This window comes from Gossypium arboreum, chromosome 13 (assembly GCF_025698485.1).
Source record: "Gossypium arboreum isolate Shixiya-1 chromosome 13, ASM2569848v2, whole genome shotgun sequence".
NCBI classification, from domain to species: domain Eukaryota; kingdom Viridiplantae; phylum Streptophyta; class Magnoliopsida; order Malvales; family Malvaceae; genus Gossypium; species Gossypium arboreum.
Window position 1 is genome coordinate 116113791 of NC_069082.1, and position 26550 is coordinate 116140340.

The 26550-nt window shown below is 35.5% G+C and overlaps 3 protein-coding genes across 4 annotated transcripts; all 3 read left to right on the forward strand.

The window, feature by feature from the left end:
- Positions 1 to 4708: 4708 nt before the first annotated feature.
- On the forward strand, positions 4709 to 6169 carry LOC108462120 (uncharacterized). Its single transcript, XM_017762111.1, has 2 exons — positions 4709 to 5434; positions 5501 to 6169. Exons 1-2 carry the CDS (start codon positions 4709 to 4711, stop codon positions 6167 to 6169), a joined length of 1395 nt encoding a protein of 464 aa, XP_017617600.1.
- A 13413-nt stretch (positions 6170 to 19582) lies between these two features.
- LOC108464294 (uncharacterized) lies at positions 19583 to 22439 on the forward strand. Of its 2 annotated transcripts, none has more exons than XM_053024709.1 (3): positions 19583 to 20132; positions 20825 to 20957; positions 21051 to 22439. In XM_053024709.1, the coding sequence occupies exons 1-3, from the start codon at positions 20019 to 20021 to the stop codon at positions 21068 to 21070; spliced, it is 267 nt and encodes an 88-aa protein (XP_052880669.1). In that variant the 5' UTR covers positions 19583 to 20018; the 3' UTR covers positions 21071 to 22439. The 2 variants fall into 2 exon arrangements, with proteins under 2 accessions (XP_052880669.1, XP_017620006.2); XM_017764517.2 differs by having other exon boundaries at positions 20828 to 20957.
- On the forward strand, positions 21057 to 22556 carry LOC128279214 (probable UDP-arabinopyranose mutase 5). The gene has a single exon (XM_053024708.1). The coding sequence runs from the start codon at positions 21178 to 21180 to the stop codon at positions 22234 to 22236; it is 1059 nt and encodes a 352-aa protein (XP_052880668.1). The 5' UTR covers positions 21057 to 21177; the 3' UTR covers positions 22237 to 22556.
- The last annotated feature ends 3994 nt before the right edge of the window (positions 22557 to 26550 follow it).

The window sequence follows — 26550 nt, forward strand, 5'->3', positions numbered from 1 at the left end:
TTGAGGGTCAAATATGTTGTGTCCTAACGTACTGGATGTAATGTTTTACCTCAAGGTGAGATGGTCTTTAATACACATTTGACTTACCTAAATGTTTTAAAAGCCAATAAAAGGAGGATCGCATTTTGAACTCTGTCCAAATTTTTAATTTTCGGCATTTAAGACATTAATTAATTGATTAAGTACCAATTTTGGGCGTGTCGATGGTGCTAATCCTTCCTCGTACGTAACCGACTCCCGAACCCGTTTTCTTAAAATTCGTGGACCAAAATGTTTTATAAGGTGGCCCAATTACACCTCAAAAAGGATTGGTGGCGATTCCCAATTTTCGTTTTCAAAAGTCGATTCCCGTTTTTCAAAAAAAATGATTTCGACAGCTTGGCGATTCCACTGAGGACTAATAAGAGAGTCGAGCTGTAAATTGATTATTTTCTGTCTTCTTGTTGAAATTTAGAAATTCAGTTTTTCTAAAAATACACGATCATCGCTTTGCATTTTCTGTGTCCTTGTTGAGTTTGTTTTTTCTGTTGAATTCCTTTATATACTCTCGCACCATATCGCATGACCGTTGTGGTCACACCTTTTAAGTGGGAGTGAGAAACTATGCTTTCGTGAGGTTTTCACCTTTGCATGGGCTAGGGGATCGCTTCCGAAATACATCTGTACTTATGTCTTCATGAGGTTTTCACCTCCGCACGGGCATAAGGAAATGTATTCCCCTAAACCGAACTTGATCTATATGAACCTATAATGGGTGAGGATCGAGGAATCTACTGGTTCAGGTACCTTTACTCTAGAACTAAACCAGATATAGTGAGCTGTAAAAACCCGCCTTAGGTAGAATTACACCTAGCCTTAGTGGTTGCCCGAATAGGCGTTTGATAATTTCTTGATTGCTTTGATTTCTATTCTTATGCATGATTCTGACTTGTGTTTTTTCTTCTTTCTTTAATAGTGATTGCATAATATTTTCATCATAAAAGGGAGGTGTCGATATACAGTTCGGTTACTAATAGAAAGTTTTGCCATGAAAAACGAATTCCTTGATAAAGTGAAAGATAATGGGTTTGTCCAAAGATAGTCAGAGAATGCACAGTTAGAGAAAGGTGACAGTTTGATAGAGGGGTACACGTCAGAGTTATGAGACTTTACCCGTATTAGTGTGGTTCAAAATGATCTTCAGGAGTTGGAAGAATTATGGAGTCACTGGGATGAGGAGATGAAGCAGCTACTCTACTGTAATTATGGTGATATTCCTTATCTCCTTGGTGTTAAGGTAGATAGGTATTTGTTCCGCGCCATGGCTCAATTTTAGAATTCCCCCTACAGTTATTTTACTTTTAAAAAGGTGGATCTAGCACCTACTGTCGAGGAATATATAGTCTTGCTTCGTTGTTCGAGGTTTCAAGTTGATAAGATTTATTCTAGAGCTGTCAATACCCCAACCTTTGTAAAGAGGTTGATGAATATCACTGGGATGAGTGAGCAGTGGGTTGCAGCTCAAGTCCAGCAGAAAGGCAATGGAAAGTGCATCCCTTGGGAGAATTTGAGAGAGCTGATCCTGACACACCCTGATATGAAGAAAAGAGTTGATGTCTTCACCTTGAGCATTTATCGTTTGGTTATTTTCCATAAGGCTTTAAGACATGTAGATGAAGTAGTCACCGATCTATTTGACCGACTGGCCTATTCCTACAATCTTGGCTGAGACTTTCAGATCTTTGAGTGCATGTCGGAGGGCAAGTGAAGGCAGATTTATTGGGTGTGCACAACTCTTGTTAGTATGGTTTCATAGTCACTTTTGGAGGGTAAAAAAAGCCTCTTACCGACCTTTTCTCGGAGATTACTCACCTTTGAAAGAGATAGTGACCATATCGAGAAGAGATGACATAACAAAGGAAAAATGGATGGCGATACTTCAAAATCTCCAAGAGGAGGATATCGAATGGAAGGCCCCTTGGATGGTTTTCGATAAGATTCTCTACCGATGTGGGAGTTATGATTGGGTCCCTTTGTTGGGGATTTGGGGAGCCGTTGGATACTCCCCTCTGCTTGTATTGAGGCAATATAGATCGATACAATTTATACCGATGACGCATGGGCTAGCTCAAAGTGGGTTCTTGTATGGGGAGAAAGACTCCAAGAAAAAGAACCGCGAGATTTATAATGCTTGGAACCAAACCTGCCGGATAAAGGGAGTTGCTATGAATCCAATGGTGACTCCTGAATATAATGAATGGTGGAGTAGAAGGGTTAACGAAAATATCCCGAGGCCAAATTTAGAAAAAGCTCGACCAATAGAGGAATATCTGCGAGTGGTCCCCTTCGAATTGGAAATCATAAAGCAAGACTTCGAAAAGAAAACTTCGGAGTTAGAAAAGAAAATAGAGCAGTTGGAGGAGGAAAAAGTATACTTAAAGCTGGATGTTGATGTTCAAAAATTCGAGGCTGAGAATTTGAGAAAAAGAAAGAGAGAGGTTGAGGAGGACCTGAATAGTCTGAAGACTGATTACAAGCAGCTGCATAAGTCAATGAGAAATGCTGGCTTGGGTAAAACGTCTGAACAGTGGAGGTAAGAAATCCAAGAGGAAAAGGCTAGGGCTGATTGGTGGGAAAGAAAGTTCCACGATTCTCAGGCTCGAGAAGTCACTTATAAAAAGAGTTTAGACGATAGTCAGAATGAAAAACAGATGTTAAGAGCTCGGGTGGCAGGGTTAGAAACGACACTACAGTAACATCGGAGTCGTAACTCAGTGATTGAATTAAGGGCTAGCCTAAGTAAGATCGAGAATTTGAAGGGGAAAGTAGAAGAACTAGAGACTACACTTCAGAACTATGAATATCAAATTGAATTGTTGGAAGCAAAAAACGAGCAACTAAGGGAGCAACTTCACCGATCTCAGGATCAGGTCCGAGTTAGGGATTACTTAATGGGCGAAGCTATAGCTCAGATACGAGAGGTGGCTGATCATTTACAGACTTTGGTAGTTCAAGTAGATGTACTAGAAGTTAAATATGAGTTAGAGTCAGATCGGGGGCGAGAGTTAGCCTGCCTTCTTAGGAAAGTAAAAGCTTTGGGTGTTAGGGCAATACCGTATATGTAATTCATTTTATGTAAAAGATTTTATTTTTCAGTGAAGTTTTCTAAATGAAATTGAATTTGAATCGACGTCTCCTTTTTGCATTCATGTCATGCATTTGCATTACATTGCATCGCATAACATCATATACACAAAAGAACCCTATTAATTAGTGGCCATTTATCTAGTTACCCTGGAACACTGGTACTACACATGAAGGAAAACAAAGGATATGGATCAGAGGTTTGAGCAACTGCAGGCTCAGATGCAAGAGCAGCTGGCTAAGATCCAGCAGGATATGAGAGACCAAATGCTGGAGTCCTAGAGAAACATGCTGGAATCACAAAACAACAAGATAAGCCAACTGACACAACTGTTTAAAGGAGGGTCTGACAAAGGAAAAGGCCCTATGGGGGGAACGAGAAATGACAATGAGGATTTCGATTGTCCTGCAAGTTTTGCGCCAGTGAACATGCAAACACAACCACCAAAGGTGTCTATTAATGTCCAACCTCTTTATCAAACTAGTACCTCGGCACCAGTAAACTTCCTAGCAGGATCGAGCACCAACTCTGGAGATAATCTGGCAAACCCCCAGGTCCCTGACTTCGACAACGCAGCAGAGGTGGAAAAGACAAAGGTTGAGGTCCCAAAACAATTTGAGGATCGATACAAATGGTTGGAGGAAAAGTTCAAAGAGTTAGAGAATGCTGATCATTACTACGAAATCGATGCAAAGGAACTGAGTTTGGTCCCAGATTTAGTACTTCCCCCGAAGTTTAAAATGCCAGAGTTTGAAAGATATAACGGAACTAGCTGCCCTGAGGCTCACATTACAATGTTTTGTCGAAAGATGACGGGGTATGTCAACAACGATCAACTGTTGATCCATTGTTTCAGGACAGTTTGAGTGGGGCTGCAGCGAAATAGTACAATCAATTGAGTAGGACCCAAGTCAAGTCATGGAAGGACCTAGCTCAGGCCTTTATGAAGCAGTATGGCCATATAACGGATATAGCACCTGACCGGATCACACTCATGAATATAGAGAAGAAGCCAAGCGAAAGCTTCCGGTAGTATGCTCAGAGATAGAGAGAGGTCACTACACAGGTCCAACCACCGTTGCTAGAAAAAGAAACAACCATGCTCTTCATCAATACATTGAAGGCACCTTTCATTACTCATATGTTAGTAATGCAACCAAGAGTTTCATGGACATAGTAATGTTTGGCGAAATGATAGAAAATACCATAAGATCGGGTAAGATAGAAGTTGGGGAGAACATGAGAAGGTCAGCCCCGAAGAAAAGAAAGAATGAAGTAGGTAATATGAGCTCAGGCTACCCAAAACCTACCACTGTTAATCAATCAAGGGCGATAGTCACAGGCTAGCAGACCTCACCAAGGTAGGAGCCTAACACGAGACAGAATACAGAGAAGTTTCAATTCACTCCCATATCAGTGACATATAGGGAGTTGTAGAAAAGTCTATTTGATGCACATGTAGTGGCTCATTTTCACTTAAAGCCGTTACAGGCCCCATACCCTAAGTGGTACAACGCAAATACTCAGTGCGAATACCACACAGGGATTACAAGGCACTCGATAGAAAACTGTACCTCGTTCAAAATGTGCGTGGAAAGGCTTATCAAAGCAGGTGTTGTAAAATTTGATGATACACCTGGTACAGGAAATCTATTGCCCAGTCATACTGATAAAGGGGTAAACGCCATAATTGAGAATATGGGGAGAAAAGTCAAGCTGAATATCGCAGAGGTGAGAACCCCATTGAAGCTAGTTTGGAAGGAAATACAGAAGAGAGGTTTAGCCCTGCAGGGGCTGGGGGATAAAATCCAGGATACATGGAACTACTGTGAGTTCCATAATGAGAAATATCACGAGATCCAGAATTGTATTGAGTTCAGGGCCCTAGTACAGGGTCTAATGGATAATAAAGAATTGGAGTTCCTCGAGTCTGTCGAAGAGGGGGATGTATGCTCTCTAGGAGGGCAGTCAAGTGAAGAAGGCTGCAGAGCCAGCCGTCTAGTGATAATTATTTCGAAGCCCAGAATTAGTGAAGTAGAAGAAAGAGTTACACCAAGAGTTATAATCCGGAAGCCAACAGCTTCCCCTTATAAAGATAGTCATAGGGTGCCTTGGAATTATAATTGTAGTATAGAAGTTTTAGAGAAGGAGGGTTCGATTAGCACGCCAAACACAGAACCCGAACCAGCAAAAGGGAAACCCGTCATGCTCAAGAAAGAAGTAGAGAGATCAGAACCACTGGTTAATGAGCCAGTAATGGAAAATGAAGCCAAGGAGTTCTTGAAGTTCCTAAGACACAACGAGTATAGTGTTGTGGAACAACAACACTAACAACCGGATTGCATATCAGTATTGGCTCTGCCGTTAAATTCAAAGGTCCACCGCAACGCATTGACGAAAGTGTTGAACGAAACCTATGTTGCGGATGACATTTCGGTTAACAAATTGGATCGTCTCATCGGCAACATAAGCGCTGACAATTTTATCTCCTTCAGCGATGATGAGATACCGCCAAGGGGTAAGGGGTCTACTAAGGCTCTGCATGTCACTACACATTGCAAGGGGTATACGCTACCCGGAGTACTAGTTGATAATGGGTTCACATTGAACGTATTGCCTTGGGCTACGTTAAACCATTTACCTATAGACAGTTCCCATATGAAGACGTGTCAGAACATAGTAAGAGCATTTGATGGCATAGAAAGGAAAGTAATGAGAAAGATAGAGGTACCTCTTCAGATTGGCCCAAACACGTACGAGGTAGATTTTCTCGTGATGGATATTAAGCCCTCCTATAACTGTCTATTAGGAAGACCTTGGGTTCACTCAGCTGGGGCAGTGCCATCCTCACTGCACCAGAAGCTAAAGATGGTTACTGAGGGACGGCTAATAACAATAAATGCGGAGGAGGACATTATTGCGTTAGTTACCAGTGATGCACCCTACGTAGAGAATGACAACGAAGCGGTTGAATGTTTATTTCGATCGTTAGAGTTTGTAAACGCAACGTTTATAGCTGAAGGAAGCAGGATTCCCGATACCTAAAATATTAGGGGCTACGAAAATGAGCCTGCAGCTGACAGTTGGGAAAAGGGCGTTACCTGGCAGAGGACTCGAGAGGCACCTCCGTGGACAAGTTAGAGTGCCAATCTTGGTTGGCAAGTGGGATCGCTTTGGTTTGGGATTCAGTCCAGATGCAAGCCAAGTGAAGAAGGAGTTTGAAAGGAAATAAGAACAGCGAAGAGCGAGATTGAGTGGGACAGAAGTCAGGTGGGAACCGATGAACTTCCCCCACATTTCCCAAACATTTGTATCTGGAGGGTTTATTCATTTCATACAGCATAAGGTGAAAGAAGGAATGGCTGAAGATGCGATGGGAATTTGGAGCATCAACGCCACATTTGAAGAGGAAGTAATAGAAAGGAATTTATCAGGGATTTGCCCGTATAAGCCTGGTAGTGTTTTGGATAACTGGACTGAGGAAGAAATTCCTGTAATCTTTAGAGCTAACATAGAGTAATATTCAAAACCCACCTGTTGTCTTCTAGCCTAGGGACAATAATAATCTTTTGTGAAATAGGCTCATATTCAAACATTATTATTTTCAATAAAAAATGCATTTTGATATATCAGTTCGAGCAATTATTCTTTCTTCCTTTTTATTTCATACACAATCATACCATACAAAGGAATTATTCATTTCGTTTTCTTTGGGTATTCTCTTATACTCATAATAGGCCCCCGGATGTCAACGTCATGAGTAATACTGATGCGAGCCCGGAATCTCCTTTTGAGCGAGACTTGTGCTTTGAGGGATTTCAGGATTTTGAAGAGGACAAGGATTGTGGTTTATCTCCCGATTTGTTAAGGATGGTGGAGCGAGAAGAGGAACAGATCCTGCCACACAAAGAGACTACTGAGATTGTGTCCTTGGAAGTGGGGAAGGAAGTTAAAATTGGCACTTGCGTTAACGAGAAAACAAGACAGAACCTCATTGAGATATTGCAAGAATTCAAGGACGTCTTTGCATGGTCAGACCAGGATATGCCTGGTCTAAGTACAGATATCGCAGTGCACCATGTCCCTACAAAAAAGGAGTACAAGCCAGTTCAGCAGAAGCTCCGAAGGATGAGACTCGATGTAGCAATGAAAATAAAGGTAGAAGTCAAGAAGCAGTTTAATACCGGATTCCTACAGGTGGTCAATTATTCAGAATGGGTGGCCAACATCGTCCCTGTCCCTAAGAAAGATGGGAAAGTGCGGATGTTTGTAGATTACAGAGATTTAAACAAGGCCAGCCCAAAGGATAACTTTCCATTGCCTCACGTAGACACTCTAGTGGATAATACGGCAGGCTACTCACTGTTCTCCTTCATGGATGGGTTCTCCAGGTACAATCAGATCAAGATGCATCCTGAGGACATGGAAAAAACCACATTCATAACTTTATAGGGAATGTTTTGCAACAAGGTGATGCCCTTCAGGTTGAAAAATGCAGGAGCCACATACCAAAAAGTCATGGTAACCTTGTTCCATGACATGATGCACAAGAAAATTGAGGTCTACGTTGACGACATGATTGCAAAATCCCGAAGTGAAGAGGAGCATGTGCGAGTGTTGAGAAAATTGTTCCTGAGGTTGAGAAAATTCCAATTAAAGCTCAATCCGTCAAAATGCACTTTCAGAGCTAGGTCCGGAAAGTTACTCGGCTTCGTAGTCAGTGAGAAGGGAATAGAAGTCGACCTTGATAAAGTCAAGGCTGTACAGGAGCTGCCTCTACCACGAACTCAGAAAGAAGTCCGAGGTTTCCTAGGGAGACTAAACTATATCGCACAGTTTATTTCGCAACTGACTGAGAAGTGTGACCCCATATTCTGTCTTCTTAAAAAGCACTATCCTGGGTTATGGGATGATGAATGCCAAAAAACCTTCGAAAAGGTTAAACAATATTTTTCCAGTCCCCCAGTGCTAAGACCACCAAGCCCTAGTAGACCATTGATACTGTACTTAACAGCATTTGATAATTCGATGGGGTGTGTCCTCGGCCAACACGATGAGACTAGGAGAAAAGAAAGAGCGATATATTACCTCAGTAAAAAATTCACTGAATGTGAAATGAGGTATCCGCCAATTGAGAAGCTATGCTGTGCTTTGGTTTGGACAACACGAAGGTTGAGGCAATACATGTTGTACCATACAACTTGGCTAATCTCAAAGCTAAACCTTCTCATATACATGATGGAGTCAACAGCTTTAAATGGAAGGATGGCCCGATGGCAGATTCTACTCTCCGAATTTGACATAGTCTATGTAAACCAAAAAGCTGTGAAAGGGAGTGCAATAGCAGATTTCCTAGCCGGTAGAGCTTTGGAGGACTATGAACCTTTGAATTTCAATTTCCCCAATGAAGATCTAATGTATATAGCAATCGTTGAAGGAGACATGCCCGAAGATCATTCTTGGAAATTAAATTTTGACGGAGTATCAAATGCCGTTGGAAATGGAGTTGGGGCAGTACTGATATCCCCAAATGGAGATCATTATCCATTCACTTGCAAGATGGATTTTGACTGCACCAATAACATGCCAGAATACGATGCATGTATCATGGGAATTCGGGGAGCTATAGACCACGAAATCAAAGTATTAGAAGTGTATGGAGATTCTGCATTGGTAATTTATCAACTTAAAGGCGAGTGGGAAACGAGAGATCCCAAATTGATCAGTTACCGAAAGTTAATCCTAGATTTAATTGAAGAGTTTGATGATATTACCTTTCATTACCTCCCGCGAGACGAGAATCAGATGGCTGACGCATTGGCCACACTAGCTTCCATGATCAAAGTAAATGAACAGGAGGATATGAAGCCAATTCAGATGAGTATTTGTGAGGTTCTAGCTCACTGCTGTAATGTCAATGAAGAGGAAGAGAGAGATGATCATCCTTGGTATCATGATATCTTACAATATGTGAAGAGTCGTGCGTACAAGATCAAGCAACCGAAAATGATTAAAGAACATTGAGGAGGTTAACCAGTGACTATGTCCTAGACGGTGAGGTCCTATATAAGAAGAGAAAGGATCAGGTATTGTTAAGATGTGTTGACGCTGTTGAGGCAAAGAAAATTCTAGAGGAAGTCCATGATGGTGTCTGTAGGACACATGCCAATGGTTTCACAATGGCTCGACAAATCATGAGATTCAGATATTACTGGTCTGCAATGGAAGGAGATTGCATCAATTACGCTAAGAAGTGCCATAAGTGTCAAATTTATGGAGACAAGATTCATGTGCCTCCTTCACCCCTCCATGTTATGACTTCCCAATGGTCATTCTCAATGTGGGGTATGGACGTCATTGGGCCAATTTCGCCAAAGGCTTCCAACGGACATCAATTCATTTTTGTGGTCATTGACTACTTTACCAAATGGGTAGAGGCTGCTTCGTACGCCAATGTCACAAAGTCGGCGGTCAGCAAGTTCTTGAAGAAGGAGATCATATGTCGTTATGGTATGCTAGAAAGAATCGTATCTCACAACGCATTGAATTTGAATAATAGTGCAATAGCAGAAGTCTGCAGTTGGTTCAACATTAAACACCACAACTCATCACCATACCGCCCGAAAATGAATGGGGCGGTTGAGGCAGCTAATAAGAATATCAAGAAGATTGTGGGGAAGATGGCAGAGACTTACAAAGATTGGCATGAAAAGCTCCCATTTGCCCTTTATGCTTATAGGACATCTGTCTGAACTTCTACCGGGGCAACACATTTCTCATTGGTTTATGGGATGGAGGCAGTTTTACCTATTGAGGTCGAAATCCCTTCTCTCTGAGTTTTATCAGAGCTAAAGTTAGACGAAGCAGAAGGGATCCAATCTCGTTACGATCAACTAAACTTGATCGAAGAGAAGAGGCTGAAGACTATTCGTCATGGTCAAATGTACCAGAGGAGAATGATGCGAGCCTACAACAAAAAAGCTCACCCTAGGGTGTTCCATGAGGGGGACTTAGTATTGAAAAAGATTCTCCCTATACAAAAAGATTTCAAGGGGAAATGGATGACAAATTGGAAAGGACTCTATGTGGTAAAAAAGGCTTTCTTTGGAGGGGCATTGATACTAGCAAAGATGGATGGCAAGAGCTTGCCTAACCCGATAAATTTGGATTCTGTCAAAAGATATTTTACTTGAAGCAGTTGAGGTGAAAACCCGTAAAGGGCGCCAAAAAAAAAGGGAGAGGCCAAGGTGAAAACCCGTAAAAGGGCGCATTGAGACCAAAGGGGTTTTAACTTGAAAACCCGCAAAGGGCAATTCAACTTTCGATCCAAACTGGGGCAAACGGCAGTCTCACTACACTTGAATCGACAAAGAGGAGATAAGCTACATCTTGGGGCATCAAAAAAAATGCTATAGATCCCTTGAACGCTTGCCAAGTTTAAAAGGGTCCTCGAGGAGTTCGTGCAGAGGAGCTCAAACTGCGAAATCTGGGGCACCTATTCTGCTCCTTTTCATCCGTTTTTGTATCTCAAACAATGTCTGCTTTCTTTGTTGATACATCTTTCGCAAATTTTACTCGAATAAATTTCAGTTCTACCTATCATTATCTTTTTCGAGTATTTTATTAAAATAATGATTAATGAACTAATAATTCTTTCAAAATAAGGTTTTGCATATTACTCTGAAAGGTTTCTAAACAATACGAAAACCTGAAACAGGACAATTTTTTAGAACTCACCGAGCTTAAAAGGGCTAGAAACGTGTGAGAAATAAGGGATTAACCGCATCTTCAAGTCCTCTTTTACCGAGCTGAACAAGAATGCATATGTCAGGGATGTTACCTTAGTAAACAACGAACGATGACAACCTAAAAATTAAAAATGGATCATTCTCATGACATTTTGCATTTTGTACATTTAACATCCATAATACATGTAGTTGGGAGCATTTGATTCATATTAATCATGGCATCTTAATCATCTAGCATAAGCATATCACTCTTCTACAGATGGATTCCCCAGTGGACAATGTAGTAGGATTACAGATATCATCAGCCTTATCTTCACTGAGCAGGAGTGGACCAGGCTAAATACTAGATCTTATCTTCACTGAGCAGGAGTGAAGCAGATCGAATTTTGGAGAATCTTATCTCCACGTACCGGCGATGGAGCAGATTCCAATCATCAGCCTTATCTTCACTAAGCAGGAGTGGGGCAGGCTAAATACTAGATCTTATCTTCGCTGAGTAAGAGTGGAGCAGATCAAATTTTGGTGAATCTTATCTCCATGTATCGGCAATGGAGCAGATTTCAACCACCAGCCTTATCTTCACTGAGCAGGAGTGGAGCAGGCTATATACTAGATCTTATCTTCGCTGAGCAGGAGCAAAGCAGATCAAATTTTGATGAATCTTATCTTCATGTATTGGTAATGGAGCAGATTCCAATCATCAGCCTTATCTTCACTGAGCAAGAGTGGAGCAGGCTAAATACCAGATCTTATCTTCACTGAGCAGGAGTGAAGCAGATCGAATTTTGGAGAATCTTATCTCCACGTACCGGCAATGGAGCAGATTCTAATCATCAACCTTATCTTCACTGTGCAGGAGTAGAGCAGGCTAAATATACCAGATCTTATCTTCATTGAGCAGGAGTGAAGCAGATCGAATTTTGGAAAATCTTATCTCTACGTACCGGTGATGGAGCAGATTCCAATCATCAGCTTTATCTTCACTGAGCAGGAGTGGAGCAGGCTAAATATACCAGGTCTTATCTTTGCTGAGCAGGAGCGGAGCAGATCAAATTTTGGTGAATCTTATCTCTATGTATCGACAATGGAGCAGGTTTCAGCCACCAACCTTATCTTCACTGAGCAGGAGTGGAGCAGACTAAATATACCAGATCTTATCTTCATTGAGCAGGAGTGAAGCAGATCGAATTTTGGAGAATCTTATCTCCATGTACCGGTGATGGAGCAGATTCCAATCATCAGCTTTATCTTTACTAAACAGTAGGGTAACAGGCTAAAATTTACAGATCCTGGCTCTCCGAGCAGTGATGGAGCAAGTCGAAGATCCGCCTTAACCCCCTAAGCAGTAGGGTAACAGGCTAAAATTTATAGATCCTGGCTCTCCGAGCAGTGGTGGAGCAGGTCGAAGACTCGCCTTAATCCCCTAAGCAATAGGGTAACAGGTTAAAATTGCAGATCTTATCTTCGTTGAGCAAGAGCGGAGCAGATAAAGTTCCAACAAATCGTATCTTCATGAAACAGCTATGAGACATTTGGAAGCAATAGGATGTAGTGGGTTGCGATAAGGTTACACCAAGAAGCCAACATTGCCTTTGTAATATTTGCTTCGTTCCCATTACATGACAACGAGAAAGAGGGGCAGCTGTTAAGCCCAATTTATGCCCAGGCCCACACATATACAAAACTAAATAAAAAACAAACCCAAACTACAAGGCCCAAGGCATAAACAAATTTCAGCAAGCAGAGGAGTTTCTGTTTGCAACCGAAGCAGTCCCCAAGTTCCGTACATCGCGTGAATCTATGCACCATGTGTCACTCCACCTCCACGTAGGAGACGTACACGCTCATGAACCTGTAAACAAGTGAAATAGGTTATGAAATCGGCTATAAAAGCCTTAGAAATGTATTGTAGAAGGGACCTTTTTTTTGTTTTTCAAAGAAGATAAGCAGAAAAATCAAAGTAAAGCAGATTTTAAAAAAAGAAATCAATGTGATTTTACTGTGGTTTTACTTTTTGTGTCATTTTGTTTTATTTCTCTACCATTTTTTTCTTCCTTTCTTTAGATTTTTTTATTTATATGAAACTAAAGTATAAAAAAAAGAGGGAGTTTACCTGACTTTCGGTGGTCACGTGGTCGTCGGAGTTTCCTCCGTCGTTGAGATCGGACCCAGGAGGGAGTCGGGATCGCCTCTGTTCTTCATTTGGGCGTGCGGCATGTGTGGTTGATATGGGGAGGTCTTGAAATTTAGGTTTTCCTAAAGCAAAACTGAAATGATTTGAAGCAGATTTTTTTAGGGCTTAAAAGGCAAAACAAAACAGCACCGTTTGGTGCTGTACCCATGCATTTTGGCCCCAAAGTAGGGTATTTGCACAATTGGTCCTCCCCCTTTGTGCTAGTGTTCAATTGAGCCGTGTTTCAGTACTCCTTAAATTTTTTTAAAATTTTCCCTAAAATTCATGCACAGTTTTAATTTAGCCCATGCTTGCGTGCTGTATTCTGGAATTTGGATCATTTGTGCTTTTGGTCCCCGCGCATTTGCGCACATTGTGATTTGGCCCTTGTGTCACCTTCTATGTTTTTTCATTATTAATTGTCTCTATAGGATTGCTTTTATTTCAATTAAGCTTTGGTTCACGTTTTGTATTCCTCTTTTAAATTTATTATTTTAATATGTATTATCTTGGATTATGCTATTGGCTTTATACTGTTCTAGTTCGTCATTCTATAATTTCATTTTTTTTGAGTTGTTTTATTCTATAGTTTATTTATTTCCAAATCTTCTTTCATATTTTCCATGTTTTAAAGATTTATATTTAGTTTAATGCTATCATGCATACATTTTTCCCTCTAAAGATGTAGTGATGTCATATTATTCTATATGAATGTTCACTTTATATTATATATATATATATATATATATATTTCCTCTTAAATTTATTATAATTATATAAATCTTTTTTCCTTTTTTAAATTTATTCATGTATAATTGGGTTCTTAGGGATTCTATTTTGTTTGTATATTTGGTTTGTTTTAAATACCTTCATTTTTTTGTATATTATTTACTTTAATCTTTTATGCATATATATATATATATATATTTTTTCTTATTTTTTTATTTTTGATACAATTCAAGCTTTCATTCAAATTATTTACTTTATAATATTTATTTTAAAATTCATTTGTACATTACCATATGATATATTATTTCTTTTATTTTTCCCTTATTTATTTTTAAATTCTTATATTTATTACTTATTTAAATTTTTCTTATAGTTTATATAGTTATATTTCTAAATTTTCTTTTCCTATTATTTATTTTATTTTATTTTAAAAACTCGTTATATTTTATTTGGGTGTTTTATTTGAAACTTCTTTTAAAATTGGTTTCTTATTCATTGGCCCTTGGACATAAATGGTGGTATTTTTATAATATATGATGTGCTGTTATTGCATGTATTCTAAGTTGTTCCTTTGCATTTCCCTATTATTTTAGATTATTCATGAGATGTTATTGCCACGTGTTTTATTCCTTATGTTATCAAATTTTTTTAATAAAAATACATTTCATTTATTTATTACATTTCATTTGAAATTTTAAACAAGGCAATGTTCAGTATTTAAAGAATTCAAAGGATCGTGCCCTAACGTACTGGGTTTCGCTATATTCGAATATCCTCTTAAAGCTAAAACGCACGTTTTAAAGGCAAGATCACATTTGAGGGTAAAAAATGTTATGTCCTAACGTACTGGATGTAATGTTTTACCTCAAGGTGAGATGGTCTTTAATACACATTTGACTTACCTAAATGTTTTAAAAGCCAATAAAAGGAGGATCGCATTTTGAACTCTATCCAAATTTTTAATTTTCGGTATTTAAGACACTAATTAATTGATTAAGTACCAATTTTGGGCGTGTCGATGGTGCTAATCCTTCCTCGTACGTAACCGACTCTCGAATCTATTTTCTTAAAATTCGTGGACCAAAATGTTTTATAAGGTGGCCCAATTACACCTCAAAAAGGATTAGTGGCGACTCCCAATTTTCGTTTTCAAAAGTCGATTTCCGTTTTTCAAAAAAATGGTTTCGACACACGCAACAATAGCAAAAATAATAGAAAATAGTAGCAAATCATGTAAAAAATAGCTATAAAAAGCCAAGCAAAATGTTGTAAAGGGGGGGTAATTTTTTTTCCTTACAAACACAAAGCATTCGGCAATCTTGAACAATACAAAAGCATTAGATTTTAAAGTAAAATAGTGATTCAATAGCATCAAAATAGAGAAATACAAAAGCCAAATCGGAAGAAAATAGGTTATTTTCATTTCCTTTTGTATATTTCGAATCTTTTTTTTATATATTTTCTCATTTTTTACATTTATATCTATATAAACAAAAAGAAATAAATAACCAAAAAAAAGAGAAATTTTACCTTCCTACCACAGGTATAAAGTGGGTTTGCATGACGACTTGGCGGCGGTGTGTGCAGACGGCAGCCCCCATGGCCAGATGTTGGACTCGTCCAGAGAGTTCTCTCCCTTCCTCTCCTTTTTTTTCTTTCAAATGTTGAAAGTGAATTTTTTTAAAAAAATTTTGGCCTTTTATAGCCTCCCAAAACGACGTCGTTTTGGGGGCTGCCTTTTAACCTCAAAACGACGTCATTTTGAGCCGACCCGTACGACCCGACCCACTCCAACCTCAGGATCCGCGTGTTTTCATCTGAGGGGCTATTTGCGCATTTAGCCCCTCTATTTTTTAGTGATTTTGCAATTAAATTTTATCCGTATTTCAATTTTGCCCCTAAATTCATCGCGCTTTTCAATTTAGTCCCCGCTGATGCGCTGCGTTTTGAGGGGAAGGAATATTTTCTGTTTTGGTCCTCCCAGATTACGCGCGTATTGTATTTTAGTCCTTTTCCCTTTATTTCTTTTAAAATTGGCCCCAAAACTCGTTCTTTAATTCAATTTTAATCCTTTTTGTTCACTTTCATTTCTTTATTATTAAATTAGTTATTTTAATATATTATTATTTATTACTTTATTTTCCTTACGTTATTATTATATCATATTGTCTTTTTGTTTTCTATTATCATTATTATATTATTATTATTTTCATGTACATATTATTTATATTATTTTTATGATTATTATTGTATTTATTTTTACTACTATTATTTTTATTATTAGTATTAGTATTATAATTACTATTATTACACTTATATATATATATTTATATGTAAAATTATCAATGGTTATATTAATATTATTATCATCTTAATATTAATATGTATTTATTTTAACATATGTATGTATATATTTATGTAATATTATTAATATTTGTTTTAACATTATTATTATTTCTTAGATGTATACATCATGTTTTTTAATACTATAGTTTTAATACTATATTATGTATATATTTTTACATGTATTATGGACATATTTTCAATAACTATATCATATGTATATATTTTATGTACATACTTTTAATATTATTATGTATTTATTTTAATATATATATGTATATATTCATGTAGTATTATTAATAGTTGTTTTCTTATTTCTAATATGTATATACTATGTAAATACTTTAATACTATATTATGTATACATTTCTATATATTACGTATATATATCTTTTAATATTGTATTTTTATATATGTCATGTATATATTTCTAATATTATATTACATTTTTATATATTATCTTATGTATATATTTTTAATAACTATATTATGTATGTATTTTTATCGCTATATTATGTACACATTTTTAATACTATGTATATACCTTTTATTCCTATTATTACGTATATATTTTAATACATATATGTATATATTCATATATCATTATTATTAGTTTTATATTATTATTGTTTTCAATATATATTGTATATATTTTTTTAATCTAGTATTATATGTTTTATATATATATGTTCACTACTATTTCATATTTGCATTATTACTATTATTATCACATATACATCGTCAATGTTTTATATATTATTTGCTTCAGATATTCTTAACTTTTTATTATTATTTGCCTGTTCCGAATTTAGCTGATTAGATCACATCTTATTTCAACATCGATATTAGTTTTTTTATTTTTATTCATTTTTTATTTTCAATAAATAAGGCAATGCACCGATTTAACATTAAGTCGTCGATATTCATCGCTATGTTCGGTGAATATCAATCGGCTTGTGTTAAAAACGGAATGTCCTTCTCAAAAGAAATCGAAATTATAAAAATTCTCATGTGTTGATCGGATCATGATTAAATATTACATTGAATTCGCATTTTTGAAAATTAAGACAACACATGTTTAATGAGATACCAATTTTGGGCGTCGCGGGGGTGCTAATACTTTCCTCGCTCGTAACCGACTCCCGAACCCTATTTTTTCTCTGGCTTTTAAACGTAGACCTAAACTCGGCCTTCTTTTTGTTTAAAAAATAATTTTTTTTAAAAAAGGATTTATTAGGTGTCCGATCACACCTAAGAAAAAAGATCAGTGGCGACTCCCCTTTTTAATAAAATCGCAAGTCGGTTTTCAAATTTTCAGATAATCGCCTCAACTAGCGACTAAAGCAAAATTTTTACATTGCTACATTACGAGTTTAGAAAAAATTTAAATTAATAAATATAATTTTGTTATTCATTATATGGTTGAATTTGTCATTTTAAAGACTTATCATGTTTACTATTAAGAGTTATAATTTTATTAAAGTAATTAGTTTAAAATTTTTACTTATATAACTATAAATAAAATTTCGATACTATTAAAAGACTTTTAATATAAAAATATTAATATAATATTTAATTAAAATAATTATTATTTTGTTAATAACATTAATTAAAATAATATTAAAATTTATTTTTGATAGATTTTAGCAAAGCAAAAATATTGTACCAAAAAAAACAAAGCAAAAATACTAATAACAATTTTTTTTGAGGAAAGCCACTAATAACATTAAAGTAAATTAAAAAAAACATTTGTCGATCGAATAAAAAGACAGTTGAGGGCTTAAGTAGAGGTGATCATGGGCGGGCCCAAATAAAATTTTAGGCTCGGGTCTGCCCGGCCCAAATATGGACCTAAAATTTTGCCCAAGCCGGCCCGAAATAAAATTACTAAGCCGAGCCTGCCCGGCCCGCCCATATTAATTTTTTTTTCTTATTTCATTAAATAAAAAATTTAAAAATATAATAAATCAAATATATTTAAAAACATAAAAATAAATATTAAAACAAATAAAAATAATACTAAAACAATTCTTAAAACAATACACAAATTAACAATATAATAAAAAATAGTTATATTAAAATTTAAAATAATTAAAAATAAAATAAAATATATATATTAATATATAATTGGGCGGGTTGGGGCGGCCCGCAAAAAAAATCTTACTCGAGGCTGGCCCGCTTTTTAAACAGGCCTCGTTTTTTGCCCAAGCCCATTTTTCGGCCTATATTTTTACCAAACCCTCCCATTTTTTAAGGGCCTTGAGGCAGGGCAGCCGCCAAACCCATGATCAGCTCTAGGCTCAAGTATAAAGATTGGCTAAACTGTTAAAATAGTTACTTTTGTTTATCTTAAGTTACATTTTAGTCACTTATGTTTGAAATGTTACGTTTTAGTCACTTACATTATCGTGTTGTAACATTTTAGTCACTGAGCCGATAATTTCCGTTAATGGTGTAACAGTAAGTTGACGTTACGCATTAAATCATCATTTCAAACAAAAAATTTAGGTTAAATTATAAAATTAGTCCCTATATTTTTTCATTTTGAGCAATTTGAATTTTTTTCTTTTTTTTAATTTTTCTTTTTTTTCTTTCTTTTTCATTATCTTCTGCTCCTCCCTCTATTTTCCTCTCTTCTCCATTTCTTTTAACATATTTTCTCTATATTTTTCATTTGTTAAAACATTTGTGCATATAGGTTAAGCTCTTTTAGTTTGACATTTTTTGTTTCTTGCTTTTGGGAATCACAAGAGGGAAGGAAGTTCAAGGGGCACAACCGGGTCCGGTTCTTGACTGGATGTAGAGGGTAAGAATTGTGGTTGATGCGGCAAGTGGATTGGAATATTTGCACAAGAAAGTTCAACCTTCAATTATCCACAGAGATATAAGATCTAGCAATGTACTTTTTTTTGAAGACTTCAAAGCGAAGATTGCACATTTTAACCTCTCAAACTAGGATCTCGACATGGCTACTCGTCTTCATTCTATTCGAATTTGGGAACCTTCGGCTATCATGCACCTGAGTATGTTATCTGAAGCTGCTTTATATCATTGTTCATTCCTTTTCCAAACCAACCAGTCATTGTCAGTTGTTGACATAAATAATTGAAGGGAGGAAAACAAAAGGAAAAGCAGAAGAAAATGAAAAAAAAAAGTTAAAATAACATAAAAAGAAAAAATTAAATTACTCAAAACGAAAAAAATATAGGGACCAATTTATAATTTAATCTAAAATTTTTGTTTGAAATGATGATCTAACGTGCCACGTTGCTGATCGTCACACCGTTAATAATAATTAATGGCTCAATGACTAAAATGTTACAACACGATACCGTAAGTGACTAAAACATAACATTTCAAATAGAAGTGACTAAAATGTAAAATGAGACAAATAAAAGTAACTATTTTAATAGTTTACCCATAAAGATTTTTATATGTTCGTCAACAAGGATATGATGTCTACTACTGGAGTCTATTAAAACATCCTCTTAAGTTGGATTGGATGACCTATCCCATTTTTGAAATTAAAATATGAGTGGATGATAAGGATAACTCAATCAATCCAGATTTGAAGTAGAAACCATTATTTTATCAGCCCATGATTCAACCGACCCAGTCCAATTCCACACGTGTGAATATAAACATCGAGTTTGTCTGAAGATGACGAATAGAAAAATTTGTCGAACACAGTGGACGGAGAAACCGCTGCAGATCTATCGCCTTCAATACCGCAAAAGGGGATCAAGAACTTAGACCAATTCTTCTTTATGTTTATATGATTTTTTTTTTTTGTAATTATACATATAATTTATAGTTATAGATCCAAGAATCTCATCTTCTTCTTTTTTATTTGTTTTTCAGAAAATATAAATTAACGAGAATGAAATTAGTAATTAAATGAATGAGAACCCCGCCTTGTTTGCTATCTCTAACTTTAGATTCTGCTGTCCATAACCTTTCCAATATCACTGATCTCTCTCCTCTTCCTGATCACATTCTCATCGAACTCTTCTTGGTAAAATTTTCTTTCTCTTTCTTTCCCTTCTTTGTCTTCTTAGAGTTTTCTTGCCATCTGGATAGATGGGTAGTTTTAATTTCTTAATTGCTTTTTGGGTTTTTCTTTTTATGTAAAGCTATGAGTTGTTCATGTGTTGATTTGCATGTATGTATGGAGAAATTGAGTCATTTGATTTTGATGGGATATGGCTGAGTCTTCAGAGCGTACTTGATAATTTTATTGTTGTGTTGTCTAGTCTGTATTCTGCAATTTCAATTTTCTTTTGATTATCTAATTCAAATATTAAAGTGCATTTCTTTTATTTTTTTCAATTCTCACCCTTAAGTTGAGTTTCTTCGATTTGATTCCTTTGTCTTTTGGATCACTTGATCTGAACATTTTGCTATTGGTGCCACTTGTTTACTAATTTTCTTTGCTATGATAATTTCTTTTTCCCTGTTTATTAAATTTAATACATTGCTGAATTAACCTCATTTGAGTTCTCTAAATTCTTTTCTGTTTTCCCTTTTGTCTTCCAAATGCTTTGAACCAGAAAATAATTGAAAAACAATTCAGCTCGTTGTTATTATTTTTCTTTCTGTCTGACTAGATTCATGGGTCAATCTTACCTCTGTAACCTTATATTATATGTAACTCTTGTGTGGTTCTAGTTGCATTCATTTAGTTAAGATAAATTCTCATGATTCTAGCAGAGAACATTGAGAGCTGGAAAGCTAACCGAGAGAGTTCTTAAGCTGTTCATAGCTACTGGCAAGGACGAGGTCTTCTCACTTATCCAGGCACTCAACATTCAAGTTACAGTTACCCCTGTCCTTCCTACCAGTAAGTTAGTTTCAGAATTTTTTTTTCTTTTTTTTTTCTCTCTCCAAATGAGTTTTTAGCTGATTTCCAAATGGATTTTTGTTCCCTCCATAGGATGCTCCAAGAAATTCTGAGATTAGTTTAATCAGTGGAATACACAGTAGCTTGGTCTAAAGAGTAACGAAGCTGATTTTAAGAGGCTTGAGTATTCTGAATTCTGTTGACGTTTGTATTTGGCAAGATGTCTCTATCAATTAAGGATGATGAGATTGATATTGTTATAGGAGCACTACGTCCTGACCTGACATCTTTCATGAGTGAGTGGAGGCCTATATTCTCTCGATTTCATCTCATAATTGTTAAAGACCCTGATTTGAAAGAGGAGCTCAAAATTCCAGAGGGCTTTAACCTTGATGTCTATAAGAAGCCTGACATAGATTGTCTTGTGGGTACTTCTACTTCAACCATTTTCTCTGGCTATTCATGCCGGTATTTTGGCTATCTGGTTTCTCGGAAGAAGTACATTATCTCCGTGGATGATGACTGTTACCCGGCCAAGGACAATAAAGGCATTTTGGTGGATGCTGTTGCCCAGCATATTACTAACCTTACAACCCCGGCCACACCATTCTTTTTTAACACTCTGTATGACCCTTTCACTGAAGGTGCAGATTTTGTTCGTGGCTACCCATTCAGTCTTCGGAGTGGGGTACAATGTGCTTTGTCATGTGGGCTATGGCTTAATTTAGCTGACTATGATGCACCTACTCAAGCCCTCAAGCCAGAAGAAAGGAATTCCAGATATGTTGATGCAGTTCTGACGGTTCCAGCTAGAACCCTGATGCCTATTAGCGGAATCAACATCGCTTTTAATCGGGAGGTGATTGGACCTGCCTTGCTTCCATCTTTGAGGTTGGGTGGGGAAGGTAAGTTTAGGTGGGAAACAATGGAAGACATATGGAGTGGGATGTGTGTTAAGGTTGCATGCGATCACCTGGGACTTGGTGTGAAAAGTGGGATGCCATATGTCTGGAGAAATGATAGAGGTGATGCTATAGCAAGCTTGAGAAAAGAATGGGAGGGTGTGAAGCTGATGGAGGAAGTCGTACCTTTCTTTCAGTCGGTGAGGTTGCCACGGGAAGCTACAACAACAGAGGACTGTGTAGCTGAGGTGGCAAATGTTGTTAAAGAGCAGCTAGGATCGAAAGATCCCATTTTTGCTCGTGCAGCTAAAGCCATGGTGGATTGGGTAATGCTCTGGAAATCAGTTGGATCTAGCACATCCTCACCAGGAGCATAGGATTAAGACATGGTTATAATTTGTGCGTTTTTCCCTTTTGGTTTGCTAGAATTATTTCTATCATTCACTCTTCCATGATGGTGATATTACGTGGAATATCTGTTTGTAATTGAGCTGCAACCTGAATTGGTTTGCTTGCTAGTGATATTACGTGGTAAAACCGAACTTGAAGACTTTAGGCAACATTTTAAGACAATCTCTAATGCTGGGTTTTGAGTTTTGTAATTCAAATTATTAAGATTTACGTTTCGCACGCTTTTACACTCAATTAGCCGCTAAATAGATTGTGTATGCGAAAAATAAAAGATTATGACGTATAATATTTGTTTTCAATTCATATTATGAGTTTAGTAATCTTTAGTATTATATATTTTATGCATATATTTAAAATATTTCAATATAAACATAATGATATTTGAAATAATTAATTGAAATATTTCACATATAAAAATATTTGAAATATCATATCTACAATGTAGATGAAAAATAATGATATTTGAAATAATTATTGATTTTATAATATTTACCATACGCACAATATATCTAAAGAAAATAAATATTTGACATATAAATATTATACATAAAGAAAAAATATATATAATATTAAATATTTGACATATAAATATTATACATAAAGAAAAATATATATATATAAAAATGAGTTGATGTTTATATCATATATAAAGGAGTTATTAATTTCAAATATTTTTAATATAATGATATTTGTAAAATATATATTTTATTATATAATTACATATTTGTTATTTGATTTTATCAATAAAAGAGTTATTAATTAAAGAGATGAATTAAAAATAAAAAAATATTTAGGTCTTAAGGATGAAATCATTATTATTCAACCATTTAGCTAAAAGAGCTAATATATTAAAAACATTAATTAAAGATATAAAAACTTAAAACAAAATAAAATAAAAATATATAAATGTGGGTGAGAGAGGAATCAAACTTGGATTTAAAGAAAAATCACTAACATTTAATCATCTAATCAAACAAACTAATTATATTTAAAAAGTCAGAAAATATAACTTAAAGGGAAAGTACGCCCAGGTGGACGTACTTTTTACTTTCTCTCCAAAAACGACCTATTTCCCTAAATTTTCAAAAAAAATCGGCATATTTAGCCAATAAACTTTTATTTTTGGCATATAGGGCTAATTTAGTCCAATTTGCCACAAAATAAAGGTATAATAACTTATTTATCTTCAACTTTAAAAATATTATTTTAACTTTTCATTTTATTTTGACGTAATGCCAAAAATAGCCCTAACATTTGACTATTTGTTCACTTTGACCCTTTATCTTTTTTTTAGGAGCACTTTAATCTCTAACGTTTATTTTTTTTTGGTCAAATTAGTCTATTTTTAATGGACATGCTGATATGGTCGTTAGTTGACTAACAATCAACATTAAGCACTGACGTGGTAGTCCAAATGAAATTAAATGCTGATGTGGCAATATTTAGTCACCAAATCGAAACTAATAAATGGCCTCAAAGTTTGGATCCCATGTCTCAAACCTGGTTCACATTTCTCTTCTTCTTCTTCATCTTCTTCTTATCACAATGATTCATTCATAGTCCATAAACCACAATGAATGAACCCTTCTTCTCAACATTAAGTAGCAACTAGGCAATCCAACGTCCATTTCTTCATAGAACTCATCATCTTCGCCTTGTGATTGGCCAGAGATAATCTGCACCGCCGGTTCCATCACCGAACTCTACCTTGATGACAAAAACATCATGAAAATGACTCAGCCATCGATATTTGACCCCAAAAACCTCACTTTCCTCAACCTTTCCTTGAATTTCATCCTTAAAGAATTCCCTATTATGCTTTACAATTGTTGAAAGCTTCAATACCTAAACATTTCTCAAAACTATTTTGTTGGTGAAATCTCTGACGATATTCAACGATTATCAATTCTTGTTTCCTTGATATTAATAATAATAATTTTTTGGGAATATTCCATCCAATATTAGGAGATTATGTAACACCCTTATCTCGTCTCTGTTGTCGGATTAAGGTTATAGAGCGTTACCGATCAAAATAGAACATTTCACTTTATTTCAGAAAAGTTAAACAATTAATTTAAACATATAACAAATAATGTCTATTCATGGTATGAATACAATAACGGGCCTTGAATTGGGCTTACGGGGCCCTAAAAATAATTTAGGAACAATCCAAAATTAAATAGAATCAAAATAGAAAATATAGGAAAAAAATTGAAAATTTGAAAAAGAGGGGTCACACGGCCATGTGGCTAGGCCATGTGACATAGCTCAGATCGTGTGTGTAACAGCCCAGTTTAGACCCTATTCGGAACGTGATTTCGGGACCACAAATCCGAGTCAGACAAATATTTTAATATTATTTTTTATATTTATAATATGTGAATTTATATGTGTGAAAATTTCATGTGAAAATTTTATTGTTTGTGTGCTCGGTTTAATTAAAAAAACTTAATCACGTAAATTGTAAAAGTGGCTAGCTAATTGTGTAAGTGCCGAATTGTTATTGTTTTTATAATGTGGGGTTCTTAAAAGGAAATTAGGCCATTAAAGGGTAGCATGGACGGTTTTGGGTTTATAATATATGGTTTAGTTATTAAATTATAAAGGTTAGTATTGTAAATTATGAAATAATATGTAATATAATAAAACATAAATTAAAAAGCCATGAATTTTGTTCATTTTGTTGGCCGAAACTTGACAAAGAAAAAGGGGTTTTAAGCTTTCAAATATTCGGTCTTGTTCAAGCTTAATTCAAGGTTAGTTTTTGTTCGGTTTTTAATAATTTTTACATTTTTAAGATCGTTGCTTCAAGTACTACCTAGTCCATGCTTGAATTTTTGAATTTGATGATGTATTCATGAATTGTCATTGTTGATAGCTTAATGATTTTTGTGTTTGATGATGAAAAATAAATATATGTTGTTAGATTGTCAAGTTTAATTAAGTGATTTTTAATAAAAATGTCTATTTAGGACTAAATTGTGAATTTTGTAAATTGAGGGATCAAAATGTGAAATAAATGAAACATATGGACTTGTATGGACTAGGGATAAATTCGGCCTAACATGGGTGTATTCAAATTTTGAATATTTTGTGTTTTATGAAATAGGGACTAAATTGCAAAAAATGTGAAATGTCAGGGGAAAAAGTGTAATTTACCCATTTATGTGTTTTTGGATGAATTTGATTGAATATTTGATTAAATAAGTTTAATTTATATTAATTTAGATCAAGAAAAGAGAAAATTGGATTTGGATCAGGGTAAATCTAAAGTTGTTGAATAGTCGACCCGGTTTATTCGTCTTCGTACGAGGTAAGTTCATAAGTGAATAAATGATGTTAAATTGAATGTATTTACTTTATACATAGCCGAATTGAATTGTATGTATGTATAACTATATTTTCGAATTGAATTTAGCATGGAATGATTTATTAAGAGCATGAATCGATCGAATTACGACGTCTGAAAGCCCTGTATGAACCTTAGGAATAGTTAGGATACATATGTCATGAAATAGGATTCCGATATGTGATTTACGTGTAAGACCATGTCTGGGACATCGACATCGTATATAAGTTCATGTAAGACCCTGTCTGGGACAGTGGCACCGATATGTGATTACATGTAAGACCACGTCTGGGACGTTGGCGTTATACGAGCTTTTCGACTATTCGAGTATCCTTATTAATTCCGAATGGTTCAACGGGAAATATTGAGTTAAGATCGAATGTGAAATCGAGCTAAAATGATTAGGTATATATTAAGTTAAATGATTGAGTAATAAGGTAAGTATATACTTTATATGAATATATGAAATGTGCATCATGAAAATGTAAGTTAAATATGCTTATGAATATATATGTATTCAGCCAAGTGGTAAAAATAATGCTAGAGTATATGTATTGATATATGAGGTTGCAAGCTTGATAATTATATATGTACTTATGATTGGTATGATTTGGTTTAATTATATTGAATTATAAATGTCATTGAAATGATTTATTTGCTTATGACTTACTAAGCTATTCAAGCTTACTCTGTGTGTGTATGTTCTTTGTTTTTATAGATTTTGGAAGCTAGTTATGAGCTCAGGGATCGTCAGAGAAATCCATCACACTATCAATCACCTTTGTGGTATTTTATAAGTTTGAACTTGAACCTATGGCATGTATAGGCTAGTTATTATTTTGATTTTGAAGTATGTATTTATTGAGAGCCATTCGAAAATGGCTTGATTAAAATGTTAAAGTTTGTGTGTATACTATGACTTAAATTTAAT